Below are 14,276 nucleotides of genomic sequence, written 5' to 3'. Positions count from 1 at the left end.
TGCTGTAATGGTCGCTATAGATAAAGTTACCGCTGAGCAAGGCATTTTTACAACCTTCGAGACAGTAAAAGATAGAATATAAAGATTATTAACACAATCACAACACTTTTCAGGATAGTTCACCTATACAGCATTTTCGTAAACATTTAACGGAACGGAGAACACGACAGCACACTCACAATATAATAAAAACTCATACGAATGCGGTCATCGCCTGCAGCGTACCAAGTTCGCGCGCGAGACTTCTTTGCCTACTTCACTTCGCCTTGCCTTGCCGCTCTCTTGCGGATGTGAAACTTTCGAAAGCGAAGTGGCCGCACCAAGTGGCGGGAATGTAAATTAAAAACAGGTCTTGGGATACCAGTAGTAAAATTAATCTAACAATATAGCAGTTATATTGGTATTCGTTTACAAAAGTTTTTAAAAAATGCGGGATTTTTTAAATTTCTTTAATATTCAGATTATAAATTAATATTCATAATGCAAAATTTTTTTTTTAAAACGTCACGCCGTGAAGCGATACATCGTACTACAAAGCATTTTTATAGGTGGATTAAAGTTATATGTTTATTTTTTTAAACACAAAGAATAAATAATTTATAATATTACACTTTGGAGTGTTTTTTTTTTTTATTCTAAATTATAAATAAACGTCTAGTTATACGGTAGGTGGTGCTTATAATTGATCTTATATAAAGAAAAATTGATCCAAACAGATCAATCAGAATAATTTATATCAGAAAAAAAAGAATATGTGATGTACAATTGTAATATACAATTGGAATTATATTTAAAAACAATAAATTACACGCATGTTAATGGCACGCATCTGAAAACCTGAAGATTTATTATTATCCCAATAAGGTAGTACAAACTTTTAAAAATGCATTAATTAAAAATGTTAGTCATCCAAAATCTAACTGAAAAAGAATTTTGGAAAATCCACGCAACACTAATTAAGTTATAAAGCTTTGAAATTTGGCATAAGAGGTAGCTGTCAAATAACAGAAATAGCAAACTGTGACGTTATTGAGTATCATTGATCATGACGCTTCGTGCGTGAGATAAAGATAACACGATAACCCATGCTCAACCCCACATTTGCTCATAACAATATTTCATATATGATTCTTTATTTTTTAATCAATTGATTAAAAAATAAAGATGATGATTTCACAGAAGATTTTTTTTAATATTTTATTTACCTACGATAATGTACAAAATCAAATGCAGCAAGCTATCCTGTTGGAACAGTTGCAATATACTCATAAATAAATAATAACTAAATTATAGCCTTCTTTTTGTCATCGGTTGAAATACGTCATGTCTTTCATGCGACTAGTCAATGTAGCGAAATATAAAAGTACGTGTATTGTGTGTGTTGCGTACACATCTTTATCGTTTTTTTCTTTGTGTATAATTAATGAACCGATTCAGAACGGATCTACTAGTAAAAAATTGTCGGTTTAGTTGTAAAATCGGGAGTTTCTCTTCGATCACGCGCTCAGTTAATTTTACGGTGGATTTTCTTAACCCTATTTTGTTTTTTTTTATTATAGGATATTGCAAAACTGACATCTGGTAACACTGCCGAGCGCTGTCATTGGGCTCAATTGACTGTTCTCTAGAGCGTAATATTTCTTTTTTAAAAATGCTGTCATTTGTCACCATTTTGAATGTTCATAATATGGTGGAGACCGAGGTTTATATGTATACATTTTGAAAATCAAGTAAATAAAGGAATAATTATACGACCTAGTGAAAAATGTCTCATACAAACGATTTTACAAAATATGATGATGTATTGACAAATATATTGGTGAATGAAAAATCTATTCTGGGCTTCCTTTCGGCTATATTCAGCTTTTTAGCAAGACGGTATGTATGCATGATTTTCATACACATTGTAATACTTGTATACTTAAATTATTATTAAATCTCATGACACTTAATTTTCATAGGACCGACTTCTACTATGTCACCGAGGGACCCTACGAAAACATGGGCTTTCCGCCGGGAGTTGCGGAGGAATTAGTCATAAAAGTTCTCAAAACATGTGACCCAAAGAACCGAAAGGCGCCAAATGGCGCTCGCAAACCCTCAGACATAAATGACGAAATAATGTGCTCAACTGTTGCCCAAGAAGTGGAAGTTATTGCAGATAATGAGGATGATTATAATGAAGAAAATGAAACACAAGTTGTCACAGAAAATCCAAAGGAAGAAAAAGAAGCAACAGCTTCTATATCCATTCCTGAGGACTATAAACCTCCAGTGATACCAACACAAAAGAATAGTGAAACCTATAATGGTGCTCAAAGAGATAATTATTGTTGGTCGCAGTCTATCACAGAACTTGGTACTTATATAAATTTAATTACCTTCTTTTTTTTTCAATATTCACCTTCTCATTTATATTTTTAAATATTGTGTTGTATAAATATTTATTTATTATTTTTTAATTACAATAGATTATACTAATATAACATCATACATTTTTATACTTACAGATGTTACAATAAAACTGCCTCCAAGTGTGAAAAGCTCTAAAGATATAAAGGTGTCTATCAACCCAGGTGATATTTGTGTTGCTTGTAAAAACGGAGATGTTATAATAAAGGATTCATTGCCATTCAAAATCAAAACTATTGATAGCTTCTGGAGTATTAGCGAAGGCAAAGTTTTGATTCATTTAGGTAGCTATCATACTAATAACATACTTTCTATTTCAATTATTCCCTATATAATTTTTTCATCTACTATTTTTCCACAATGTCAATTTACAGAGAAAGTACAGGAACGATGGTGGGATAAATTATTAAATACTGAGGTACCAATTGATCTTTCAAAAATAGATTGTTCTCGACGTTTGGATGAGTTACCTGAAGATCATATTGCAAAGGTAAATAATTATTAGAAACATACCTATATGAGTTCACCACTGCAACTCTTAAACGGTGCATAAAGATTTACTAGTGGCAGTCTTTTTATCTATATGTGATTGATATAAGTCTGTTTCATTTGAGAAACAAGTCCAAGTTAGGACCCTGATTCCCTATGCCACATATTATTTTGACAGCATTATATAACATGCATTATGTAATTATAATTTGTATTTTATGTATTTCAATGTTATTAATTAGCTTACTTATATGCCTTATATTTAAATTAAATGTCAGTTACTTTATTTATGGCTAGTCAACCTTATAGTGGTACTCCACCATAAGGTTGTCTGGGAGGGAATACCTTTAGCTTTAAGTCTAAATACATTTGTATATAATATGCAAATAAATGAACATGCACATAATGCATCTTATCATGTTTACAACAATTGAAATTGGCACAACAATTGGAATTGTACACCATTTCACACCAATTCCAAGAAGCTATAATTTGAAAATTTTGCCCAACTTGGGATTTGAACCCTAGACCTATAGATCCAGCTCACAAACTCTGTCACTAGACTAAGGAAGAAACAAATGTCTATTGAATATACTTTTGAAAGAATACCATTTTCTCCTATTTACCCAAAATAGTTACAAGTTAATTACAATACATTATTGAAAATTTTTCAAATATTTTTAGATCAAGGAATTGCAATGGAATCAAGAACAAAAAAGTAAGGGTCTACCTACAAGTGATGACATACGTAACATGGAAATTTTGAAGAAGGCATGGAATGCTCCAGGCTCTCCATTTAAAGGACAAGAGTATGATCCTTCATTGTTGCAACTGTCATCACAAACATTGGGAAAAAAGGATTGAAATATAATAGAGATATAACGGAAAGATATTTTTCTTTTGTAAAAATAAATGCAACATATTTTTCTTATAAAATATTCTAGTATATTATGAATAAACTCATTTTACAAATATAAAAAATATGCATAAACTTTAGAATATATAACAGTTCTGTGTAAAAAAAAAAACATTTTTAAAATAAAGTCAAAATCCACTTAACACAAGCTTTCCAATCATTTTCTGCTCCTCTATAAGCCTATGGGCTTCCCTCAAATTGGCAGCATTAATCGGTGACAATGTTTTTGTAAGTGTACATTTTAGTGTACCATTGTCTAGCATTTTTGATACCTCCTGCAATATCTCATGATGGCGGAAAAAATCTTCCGTATCATATTTGATTCTAGTTAACATGGACTCTGACACTAAAGTAACACTTTTGTCCTTCAAAGGCCTTAAATCAACAGGTCCGCTACTGTCAACAATGATTGAGATCTTGCCTTGGGGTTTAATTATTTTCATTAATGTATCCCAATAAGGAAATGGATCATAGTTTACTAGGATGAAATCAACACCATTTGCATAACCAAGTTTATCTAGCTGTGGTTCCAAATCCTCTGTGTGGTTGAGGACAATGCTAGCTCCATGTTGCAGAGTAAAAGCTTGAGATTTAGGCCGTGATGCAGTTCCAATTACAGTCAGCCCTAAATTCTTTGCAATTTGAGTTGCCACAGATCCAACACCACCGGCACTGTTAATAATTAAAAGAGTTTTACCTTTATCTTTCTCAGACAGCAAAAGCCGGTCATATATTGTTTCATAGGCCGTCACTGAAGTTAATGGCATAGCAGCTGCTTTCTCGAATGTTAAAGATTTCGGTTTTAAGCCCACTAAGACTTCATTTAAAGCGACATACTGTGCATTAGATCCATTTCTTCTTAAATCGCCGGTGAAAAACACTTCATCACCCACACTGAAAATCTTTGCATTTTCACCTTTAGCGACAACAACTCCTGATCCGTCCCAGCCTAGAATCCTCGGCGTTGCTTCTACATTTGGCTTAGGGGGCCCGTTGTTTAGTATCAATTGGATTAACCGATGTAGCCTTTACTTCAACTAAAACATCTTTTTCTCGTATCTTTGGTATCTCAAGCTGTATATCCATAAGACTGTCGAAATTAGATATTGGTAAGTATTTATACAAACCAACACCTTTCATAGTTTTCGGTAATATTTGATTCAAAGAAGCCATTTCTTGCACAGTTGGACGTAGACCAATGACAAAATACGATAACGCGATAAATACGTAATTTAAACACACATGCATGCTTGCAATAAAAATAGAAATACGGCCCAGATAATATCAGAATTTCTTTGTAGGTTGATAAGTTGTATATAGATACGGAAATAAATAAAAAAATTTGCTATCGAGATTATTGGCGGGAAATTGGGCCTCCCACCCTCGCTGGCCGTCGCATAAAACGGAGACAAATAAACTTTATAGAACTTAGGTACCTTTTTTATATTATTTAATTTTTTAACCGAGAGTTTCCTGTTTCATAGTAGTTCACATTTATTTGACGTAATCGACTTTCAGTAGGTTTAAAAATTGGTAAAATTATATACCTACTTACATAAATTGTTAAAAATATTGTTAAAAGAAAAAATTATATAAACAATTAAAATTACTAACGACAGCTGATTTCTGAACTGATTCTGAATTCATATTTCCGTTAAATTTTGGCGGAAACTACGAACAGTCCATGGTGTCCTAAAATTTCGTAGACAGATATCCTGTAGGTATGTATATAATATTTAGTGATTTTTTATATTTACGCCAATGTTAGACATTGAAAAAATACTATTTTACGGATTTTATCGCGGTTTTTTATGTTATAATTTTCTCAATCAAGAAAAAAGATTATAAAGAAAGAGGGAACTAGAAAGGATTTAACTAAGTATAATATAAAAAATCGCGATAAAATTCGTAAAATATTTTTATTTCAATACATAATAATTCTACATTACATAATACATACCCAATGTTTGAACTTCAAAGATCACCTATATACCTACTTATCTATGTCAGTGTGTAAATTACCTACCTACTACTTTTATACCTACATAGCTACTCAAATGCATTTTATAAATTACTAGTTTTTGCTCGGGTCTCCAGCCAAGGAGAGCATTAAAAAAGTCCCACAATTACAAGATAAACAGTGTTGTGCGTAAAATTTCATCGAAATTAATTTAACAGTTTCTGCTTTAACTTACCTACTTATATCTAATAATTAATACCCAAAACTTTTCAGCCACTTCCACATACCAAGTATATAATATTGGCAAATCGATTAAGTTATTATCGACACCTACAACATCACTATAAATTACGGATTTTTTTATCACAATAATGTACGGTTGACTCACCTTTGACCTATTGATACGTTGCATAATATTTTTACCACCAATAAGACGTAAGTATATTCAATAAGTATAGATAGATATCTATAGTAGCGCTGCTAAATTATGGCTAGTTTGAAGTTAGATTGCTGATGCGCCACAAAAGGAGTCTTGATATTCATTGACGTAGGTATTGTTTTTTATTTCAATGGCTATGCTACCCTTTTGTAGGTGATCTATTTATTTTATTATATTTGAGCAATGGACTTTAGATAGTGACAGGCCACCGAGTGCAAAAAAAATGTGTTTTATGTTATTTCTCAAATGTAGGGGGGAAATGTAGGGGGGGTCAGTGTAAAGCTAAAACCAAGTTTGTGTGGTCGCCACCCTTGTCCCACGTCCGCCATCTTGAAAATAGGGGTTGAAATGTTTTTTACGATGTATCTCTTAAACTATTTATCTGACAAAAAAAAATTATAATCATTTTTTGTTGCAAATTAAATTCTCTACAACTTTGGTCCAGTAACTTTTTGTCGTAGAACTAATAAATAAAAAAGTTATAAGCGAAAATGTGAAGAAATTCAATGTTAAGCAATGTCCATTGCATCGTCATCAGAACGTGTGTTTATAAGGTTCATAATACTTTTTTTTGTACTCTCATTACGTACAACACAAACCCGCGGTTGTCGGCTTGTACCCGAATTACTTGGATCCTGAATCGCTTTGGCACAGATGAAGCAATTGTTCACAAAATCAAAGTCTGACTCTGGAGCTTCTGAAACTGACGATATTTTCAAGATGGCGGCCGTGGGACAAGGGTGGCGACCCCACAAACTTGGTTTTAGCTTTACACTGACCCCCCCTACACTTCAAAAAAATAAAACTGCGTCCTCTAAAAAACACAACCCCAAATGTAACTTTTCAATGGACTATTTATCCGACATATAAAATTGACTGGCGCACTAAGTAAAAGTAGGTACCTAGTAATTTCTTTTTCCTTAAGAATTATGACAGAAGGTAAAAATAAAGCAAAGAAATCTGAAAATAAACAACATTCCATTGATGCTTGTACATTTATTTCTATTAAGATATGATAACTAATTTTCTCGTACGTCGTATCAACATTTACACATTATATTACAAGCCGATCGGTATATATCACAGAATATGCGTAACAAGTCACAATATGCGAAAATAACATCACTATAGCTTATTATTTCAAATAAATACATTTTATAACACAAAGATTATAATTAAGATGAGCAGGCAGGGCGATTACGTAGGACGTCAATAGGATGAGCAAAGAGGAGCTAATATCCGTCAACAGTCAAATCCAAAGGACGAAGCGACTTCTATTTTACGTCTACCTAAAGAACTACAAAATACAAATAATAAGTGCATTCAATCGCTATTAGACACCTATAGGTACACGATATAGCAATTTTAAATACTCATCTAATTCCACTTCATACAGACATCTGAACGAGGTTTATATTTTTTGTAAAATATTTTTATGATATGAGAACACATAGATATAGTCTGAGAATACAGTCTACACCATGAAGAATGAATACTTTAAGTATATGAATCAAAACAGTCTAAAACAATTATTTGGAACATTATAATCTCCTAACTATAATTAAGTTAGAATAAATATATGTAGTTTCTCTATTAAAGGTAAAATAAAATTATAACATCAACAAACTTATTAGAGTAAATCTACATTAAACCATTTACTTGTAACGTAATGCAAATTGATAGTAAAATTTAACGGTCTGGCATTTAATGTCATGTTGCAAAAGAAAAGCCTGTTCAGGGCCCTTATTCTGTATGATAGTGTAAACGCGTAACGCGGCCGTGTCATGTTATCTTCGAGAAATGTGCGTGGAATGGTATTCTGTAAGCCAAATTTCTATAGTCCTAAACATGATGCGTTGTGTTACGCACTGTCAAAATAACGTGCGGGATAGAGAATAAGGCCCCAGGGCGTCACGTCATTGCTTTAAAATCGCCTACGTCTATGACAATTGGTATACTTTCGTAACAAACATAGGCTTCAGAGGATTTTTTAGTTTTATATATAGATAAGATACCTATCACAAAAAGCTACGAAGTTTCGGCTTTTATATTCATTTTCTAGGTGCTGGATGCTAAATAGTACTTATAGCATATTCTATTTTTTACATTACTTATTCCTACAAGTAAATGGCTTTATGCGTTTTTATCCTTTCATAATTACTTATAACATGATAGGTATCTGATGATTTTAATACATTGAAATACTTAGGTACTGTACAAAAAGTTAAGTTAACATTTTGTAAATATTCAACGTCGGATATTAAATAATCCATTCATTAACAATGATATTATTAGAACATATTTTGTTTCTTCATTGATATGCTCTATCCCACAATAATGCCCATACAACACAAATTCATTCACTCTTCAAGAAGGTCAAAGTCGGTAGGAACAGTCTACAATTAGATAATTGTGGAGGTACTTACAATTTTCCATTCCCATACTGGAAATATGATTAAGAAATATAATTTTTTTTGATTGCTTTGAATGACGAGATGAGCTTGCCGTCCGCCTGATGGTAAGCGATACGACGCCCATGAACAGTAGAAACACCATCCAACACCTTGAATTACAAATATTGTTTGGCATTCCACTGCGCTCGCCATCCTAAGATATGAGATGTTAAGTCTTATTATGTCCAATAATACACTGGCTACATTTCGCGTATTTTTCATTTCATAAGTAAATATCTTGAATGAATCAGGCAGTGCTTTTGGATATTAAAAATGGGACCATTTGTAGTCTATACCAACATAAACATAAGTACATATATATGTCATTTGTACTAAACATTTGTACAATCTTATACATTCAAACGCATACCCCCTTATTCATAGACGTTTTTTATCTAACGATCGAGTAAGGCTGTGATAACAAGTCTGTTTCTCAGTGCTGACGGCATGGCAGTCTTCGCAGTGCGTAGACGTAGGGCCGTTGTGATTGGCTAATATTGAAATACAACAATAATAACCAATCACAACGGCCCTATGTCTATTTCTCAGTGCCGTTGGGCATTGAGAAACAGGCTTGTTATCACAGCTTTACTCCGTCCTTAGATAAAAAACGTTTATGAATAAGGGGGATAGTCAATATTCACACACTCATAATTACTTCCTTGGCCTTGAAATTAATCGTTTAATACTTTTATTACAGAAAGACATTATGTAGTGATACACGTCTCCTATTTATAATATGATGATTCCTTATTTTCATTAGTTTATAAATACATTGCAATCTTTATAAGTATACCATATCAAATACAATACGTACGATTTGTGTACCAACAGCCATTCAATAATTGATTATTTATCCCGTCAATTAATAATTATATTGTTTCTGTATACTATGTTAAATTTATAAATCAGGTCACGTTTTTATACAAAGTTGATTATTTAGTCCGATGCGACTTAGTATTTCATCACACTGTAATTAGGTTATTCAACATGTACGAGTATAATATAAAATGCCTCAATAAGTCAGATCATAATTCCATAAACGATAATAAACACGTAAATGCAAATATGGCAATAAATACATTTGGTACCGATATTAAAATTACAAACTTAAATGATTTTGTTACATTGAAAACGACTCGTTAATTATTTACTGAACAGTGTATTCGCAGAAGTCGTGGGCGCCAGTGCATTCGACGCTGGGACGGTGGGTGGAATCCCAAATCCCCGGGCCGCATCGCTGGCACATACCCGCCAGTGTGCAAGGAATGCGAACCAACTGCCTAAACTGGTGAAGCAAACCGCGAGCCTTGCGCAATATCAACCGACCGTCCATGTACATGGCTGAAAATAAATGTGTCATTGGAAATAACTTTGTAATGTTTTATGACGAACTGTTTTTGTAAACTTTCAAAGCAGCGATCATGTTTTGTTTGCGTTTGTTTACATAAGTATATACCCAATCATTAAACAAATATAAATGAGAAATAGGATCCAATAAAACCCATACATAGTGGATGGTACCAACTTCTAATCAGTGATACAAAATATCCCCCTTTAACTCACAAAGTGATAGACGTATGAAACAAAGGGACAGAATAATATTGATTATAAGTAGATAATTATTAGCACCAGCGCTTATCTAAATAACAATAAAAATAGGAACGTTTGTGAGTTTGTTTGTTTGAATATTTGTAGGGGCTTATCTCTGGAATTACTAAACCGATAAAAAAGAAACACGAATAGAAAGTTACATTACTCCTGAGTGCTATAGCCTACTTTTTAGTTTCGGTTATGCGAGTTTGTAACGGAAATATTTAAAAGCTATTATGTAAGTTTTTGAGAGTCAAGTCATAATAAGAAATTAACGGTACCTTAGTATAATATTATGACTCAAGATCTGCAAGATTTACGTACATATTTGTACTTGCTAATTGTATTCAATGTAAGTAGGTATTGATTCTTTGATTCCATAGTCTATTTGCTAGCATAAGTATTTATAGCGTAGCTACGCGTTATGCTTCCGTGATATATTTGAAATTAATGGTGTTCTTCGCGAAGTACCCTTTATGTACTTATTGTGATATTGATATGGAAATCAATATCCGTAAAGATTTACCGATACTCTTGTAAGTCCTTCCTATAGTTGGTGATGGACGCACACTACGGAACTCTAAAAACATGCGGCTTTATAAGAACGCGTACATACTCGGTTAGATGTCTCAGACACACGACAGGCTTACTAATAATGGTTCATGGTGTCGAACAATGAAAACGAGGGCTGCGAAACACAGACAATAAAACGATGCATATTATGATACTTACAACAATATCCAACGGTGGCAGAACAGCAGTTCCATGGCATCCACGTGTTTCTCTAAGTGTTTGTAAAAGTGTGGCAGCATTAACCTTATCAGCTCTCGCAAATAACTCTGTAATTAATTGGATAAGCGTATTACGAGACATATTTTCAATTTAACGGAAACAAGGAAACTTCTGCTGTTTAATGTATTCCTAGAATCTGGGACAAACAATGTCTCAGAAGAGGTAATAAATAAATACTTATAAATTTAAAGACATATTTGACGCCATCATAATATTTATGTACTGAGAGCGTAATAGAGAAGGAAATAAAAAAAGACAATATACACATAATAATAAAAGATAAGGAAAAAGGACATAAGTACATTTTTAAAATATTGTAAGCAAGTAGCACTTAAGGTAATAAATAATTATGTACCTAATAATAAGTGTAGAGAGTAAGCATACATAAATAAGGAAAGAAAATAAATAAAATACATAAAAAAAAAATATATATATAAAAACTCTGGTACTGCCAGGGGGAACGAGAAAAAAAATTAAAAATACTTATGTACTTGCGTATCATTCGTTTCGTTCCATATACATATACTATTTTAATCTCATAGGATCTAGATTTCTACAACTATGCACTAAAGAAAATTAGACAACAATGCATTACACCGTCGTAGTTTTACTTATTTGCAACGTCGTAATCGATTTGACGCGGTAAATAGGTACCTAGAAATGGTGTTGAGTGTATTCGGAACTTAATAATTTACGACGAGACTGCTATATATTATGTTGTTTTTAATATTTTTTAATTTATAGTCTGTGCGATTTGGGGTTTTAGGATCGTGACATAAATGTTAAGTTGACAGATGTTTTGGGCGCCAAAACGACCAGGGCAAGCAGTCAGTGTTATAAGTTACACATAGTAGTTAACCATTATGTATTTTTAAATAAATAGTTCGCAATATAATACAAGTTTCATTTCATAATAGAGACTTACAAGGTTATTATCCATGTCGTTATCTGTTGGTGTGCATACGAATATCGCTCGCTGCATGAGACCGACGAAACACCAGAATGCCTCCGCTTCGCATTTTATCTCACACAAAACCGGCGCCAATAAATCGCTCATGCCTTGAGTGTAACTAAGGAAGGAAAATAGGACGTTAGTAAGATGTGAGGAACATTGCTTTTAGAAAATTTATGGTAATCAAACTCTTATATGAATGTAACAGGGTCAGCGCAGATCTGACAAAAAATACTATATTATGGATGATAATAAAGTTACTATGCTATAGAATATTTTTTTCTTTTTTTATACACGCAAATTGACTCTTCTGTACCTGACTATCGGTGCAGTGCAGTGGCATCTTGATAGAGTATTGACTGACAGAGATAACACCTCATTAGTCAACATAATTACTACCGACAACTCCCAGGATTCGACACATTTACATACGTGAGCCACTATGGCACATTTTACACCTTTTGCCGTGGTCGCTATAATGTAGCATTTAAAGAGTTGGGAAACCTGTTGTTTGCTGTATATACCTACTACTTTGTTAGTGGAAGTTAACAATGATATGATAATGATGATACAGCTTAAATAGGTGTATAATGATTTAAAAAAAAAAACGCGGATATACACGCTCGCGATTCACACTTTTTAGTGGTAGACTCGTGCGTAGAGTTGTTAATTATTGTTTTTGCGTGTTTAACTTTGTTATACTTGCACAGTGTCAAATATTTTATCACTGAGTTTAAATCCCATATTGTGCGCATAGTTTTCCGCTAGATCTGCGCTAACCTTAATGAAATCCTGTTGCTGGCGGCTGCCTCTACTTGTGTACCTATTGTTAATAGAATTACCATATTTTGAGAATTACTTAGATAGAAAATAACTTTGACGCTTACCCCAAAACAGGATTATATACAGCATAATTCAGCAATATGTTCTTCATGATCTCTACATTGTAATTGTTTTCTCCAGCGAAAAATGGGTTCCCACGATCTGTTCTTACAACATCTTTCTCAATCACGCATTGTATTGTTTTCCTAAACGCCGCATGTTGTTCTGGAGTCATCTTTTCAAGCCTCCTTCGTGTAATCTCTTCGTATTCCCGTGTTCTAATTTGAAGTATTATCTCTCTTTCTTCATATGTCGAATTGTATGGATAGCAATGTAACAGGAATGGCCAAACTTCTCTTCTCAACTCTTTGTCTAAACCTCCGAAGAAGACGCATTTCCTTAGAAACAAATCGTCTTCTATTACACCTTTTCCGTTCATGACTTTGCCATAAAATAGTTCTGGAGTGATTTTCGGAAGTTTTCCTTCTTCGGGGTGTTGCTCAGATTTCTGTACTTCAGGACGGCACACCATGAAATGACGATACGGCAAGTTGGGCCTCAGAACCTGCAAGGATGGACTATATTTGTACTCTCAGTCACCGCACCTAAAAGAACTGAAACTGGCCTTATTCTGTTCCTATGTTCAGACTGAAAACTTCGCGAAATCTTCAAAAACGGTTAAACCAGATTCTTAATGAACAAAACGTATGAAGCAGAATAAGGCCTGACAACGCCTGCGTTACACACCTGGAGTAAGTTTAATGTTATGCAGCAATGAGTGCCATCTGTGCAACACTTGGGCCAGATGGTCTAACCCACCGTGGTGAAAGTGAAGTATTTTATATTGCGACTCTCTAGACGCCACTACGAGTTGCCCACACGTGCAATTATCATCGTTGAAGAATAGCCGAAGGGAACGCATCTGGCTAAGGTCTACTGAGAACCTGTAATTAATCAAATTAATTACATGGACATATATTTTTGATGAAATTTATAACAAATGGTTTTAATTATGATATAAAGAATTTAGTTATTTAAGTAGTAAGTACAAGTTTAAGGATTTCATCTTCCACCATTATAAAACGAAATCCGGAAACTTAGTAAAAATATTAAAAAAATATATATGCCAAGAACGTCCAATTAATGTTATTACAGGTGGAAAAGGTTCTTAATATGGGTACCCATTAGCACAATGGCTTTGGTATTCAATAAATCCCTTAAAGAATTAATTAACCCGGGTGACCTCTATATTTCTAATATGGCGTTACTATGAAAACCTAGTTTATAAGCAATTGTAATTGCGTCATAGTAAAAACAGGCATAAGTGCTCTCCTCTCAATTAGATTTACAAATCACGTGAATATGAAACGTATTCTTGTTATGGAATGAATAAATAGCTGACTGAATTGATGAAATCAATAAATTCATTTTACATATTAATGCATAAA

The 14,276-nt window shown here is 33.3% G+C and overlaps 3 protein-coding genes across 3 annotated transcripts; 1 reads left to right on the top strand and 2 right to left on the bottom strand.

The window, feature by feature from the left end:
• Positions 1-1,622: 1,622 nt before the first annotated feature.
• LOC119189086 (nudC domain-containing protein 3-like) lies at positions 1,623-3,960 on the top strand. The gene is made up of 5 exons (XM_037437868.1): positions 1,623-1,878; positions 1,962-2,359; positions 2,511-2,696; positions 2,787-2,902; positions 3,586-3,960. Exons 1-5 carry the CDS (start codon positions 1,766-1,768, stop codon positions 3,763-3,765), a joined length of 993 nt encoding a protein of 330 aa, XP_037293765.1. The 5' UTR covers positions 1,623-1,765; the 3' UTR covers positions 3,766-3,960.
• LOC115443671 (zinc-type alcohol dehydrogenase-like protein SERP1785) lies at positions 3,824-5,336 on the bottom strand. The gene is given in 2 exon segments (XM_030169161.2): positions 3,824-4,819; positions 4,821-5,336. Coding segments are annotated over 2 exon segments (1,119 nt in total). The 5' UTR covers positions 5,066-5,336; the 3' UTR covers positions 3,824-3,945.
• A 5,544-nt stretch (positions 5,337-10,880) lies between these two features.
• On the bottom strand, positions 10,881-13,793 carry LOC119189102 (TBC1 domain family member 16-like). The gene is made up of 4 exons (XM_037437924.1): positions 13,576-13,793; positions 12,894-13,393; positions 11,980-12,124; positions 10,881-11,101 (listed from the first exon to the last, which is right to left on the bottom strand). The coding sequence occupies exons 2-4, from the start codon at positions 13,358-13,360 to the stop codon at positions 10,991-10,993; spliced, it is 723 nt and encodes a 240-aa protein (XP_037293821.1). The 5' UTR covers positions 13,361-13,393; positions 13,576-13,793; the 3' UTR covers positions 10,881-10,990.
• Between the last annotated feature and the right edge of the window lie 483 nt (positions 13,794-14,276).

The sequence above is a fragment of the Manduca sexta genome, chromosome 12 (assembly GCF_014839805.1).
Source record: "Manduca sexta isolate Smith_Timp_Sample1 chromosome 12, JHU_Msex_v1.0, whole genome shotgun sequence".
NCBI classification, from domain to species: Eukaryota; Metazoa; Arthropoda; class Insecta; order Lepidoptera; family Sphingidae; genus Manduca; species Manduca sexta.
This window is presented reverse-complemented; position numbering and strand designations above follow the sequence as displayed.

Coding starts and splice junctions, on each gene's coding strand:
- LOC119189086 (XM_037437868.1), top strand. CDS start 1,766: ATGTCTCATACAAACGATTTTACAAAATATGATGATGTATTGACAAAT. Junction 2,360..2,510: donor GCAGTCTATCACAGAACTTG/GTACTTATATAA, acceptor TTATACTTACAG/ATGTTACAATAAAACTGCCT. Junction 2,697..2,786: donor CAAAGTTTTGATTCATTTAG/GTAGCTATCATA, acceptor GTCAATTTACAG/AGAAAGTACAGGAACGATGG.
- LOC119189102 (XM_037437924.1), bottom strand. CDS start 13,360: ATGGTGTGCCGTCCTGAAGTACAGAAATCTGAGCAACACCCCGAAGAA. Junction 12,125..12,893: donor GTATATAATCCTGTTTTGGG/GTAAGCGTCAAA, acceptor TTCCTTCCTTAG/TTACACTCAAGGCATGAGCG. Junction 11,102..11,979: donor ACGACATGGATAATAACCTT/GTAAGTCTCTAT, acceptor AATTAATTACAG/AGTTATTTGCGAGAGCTGAT.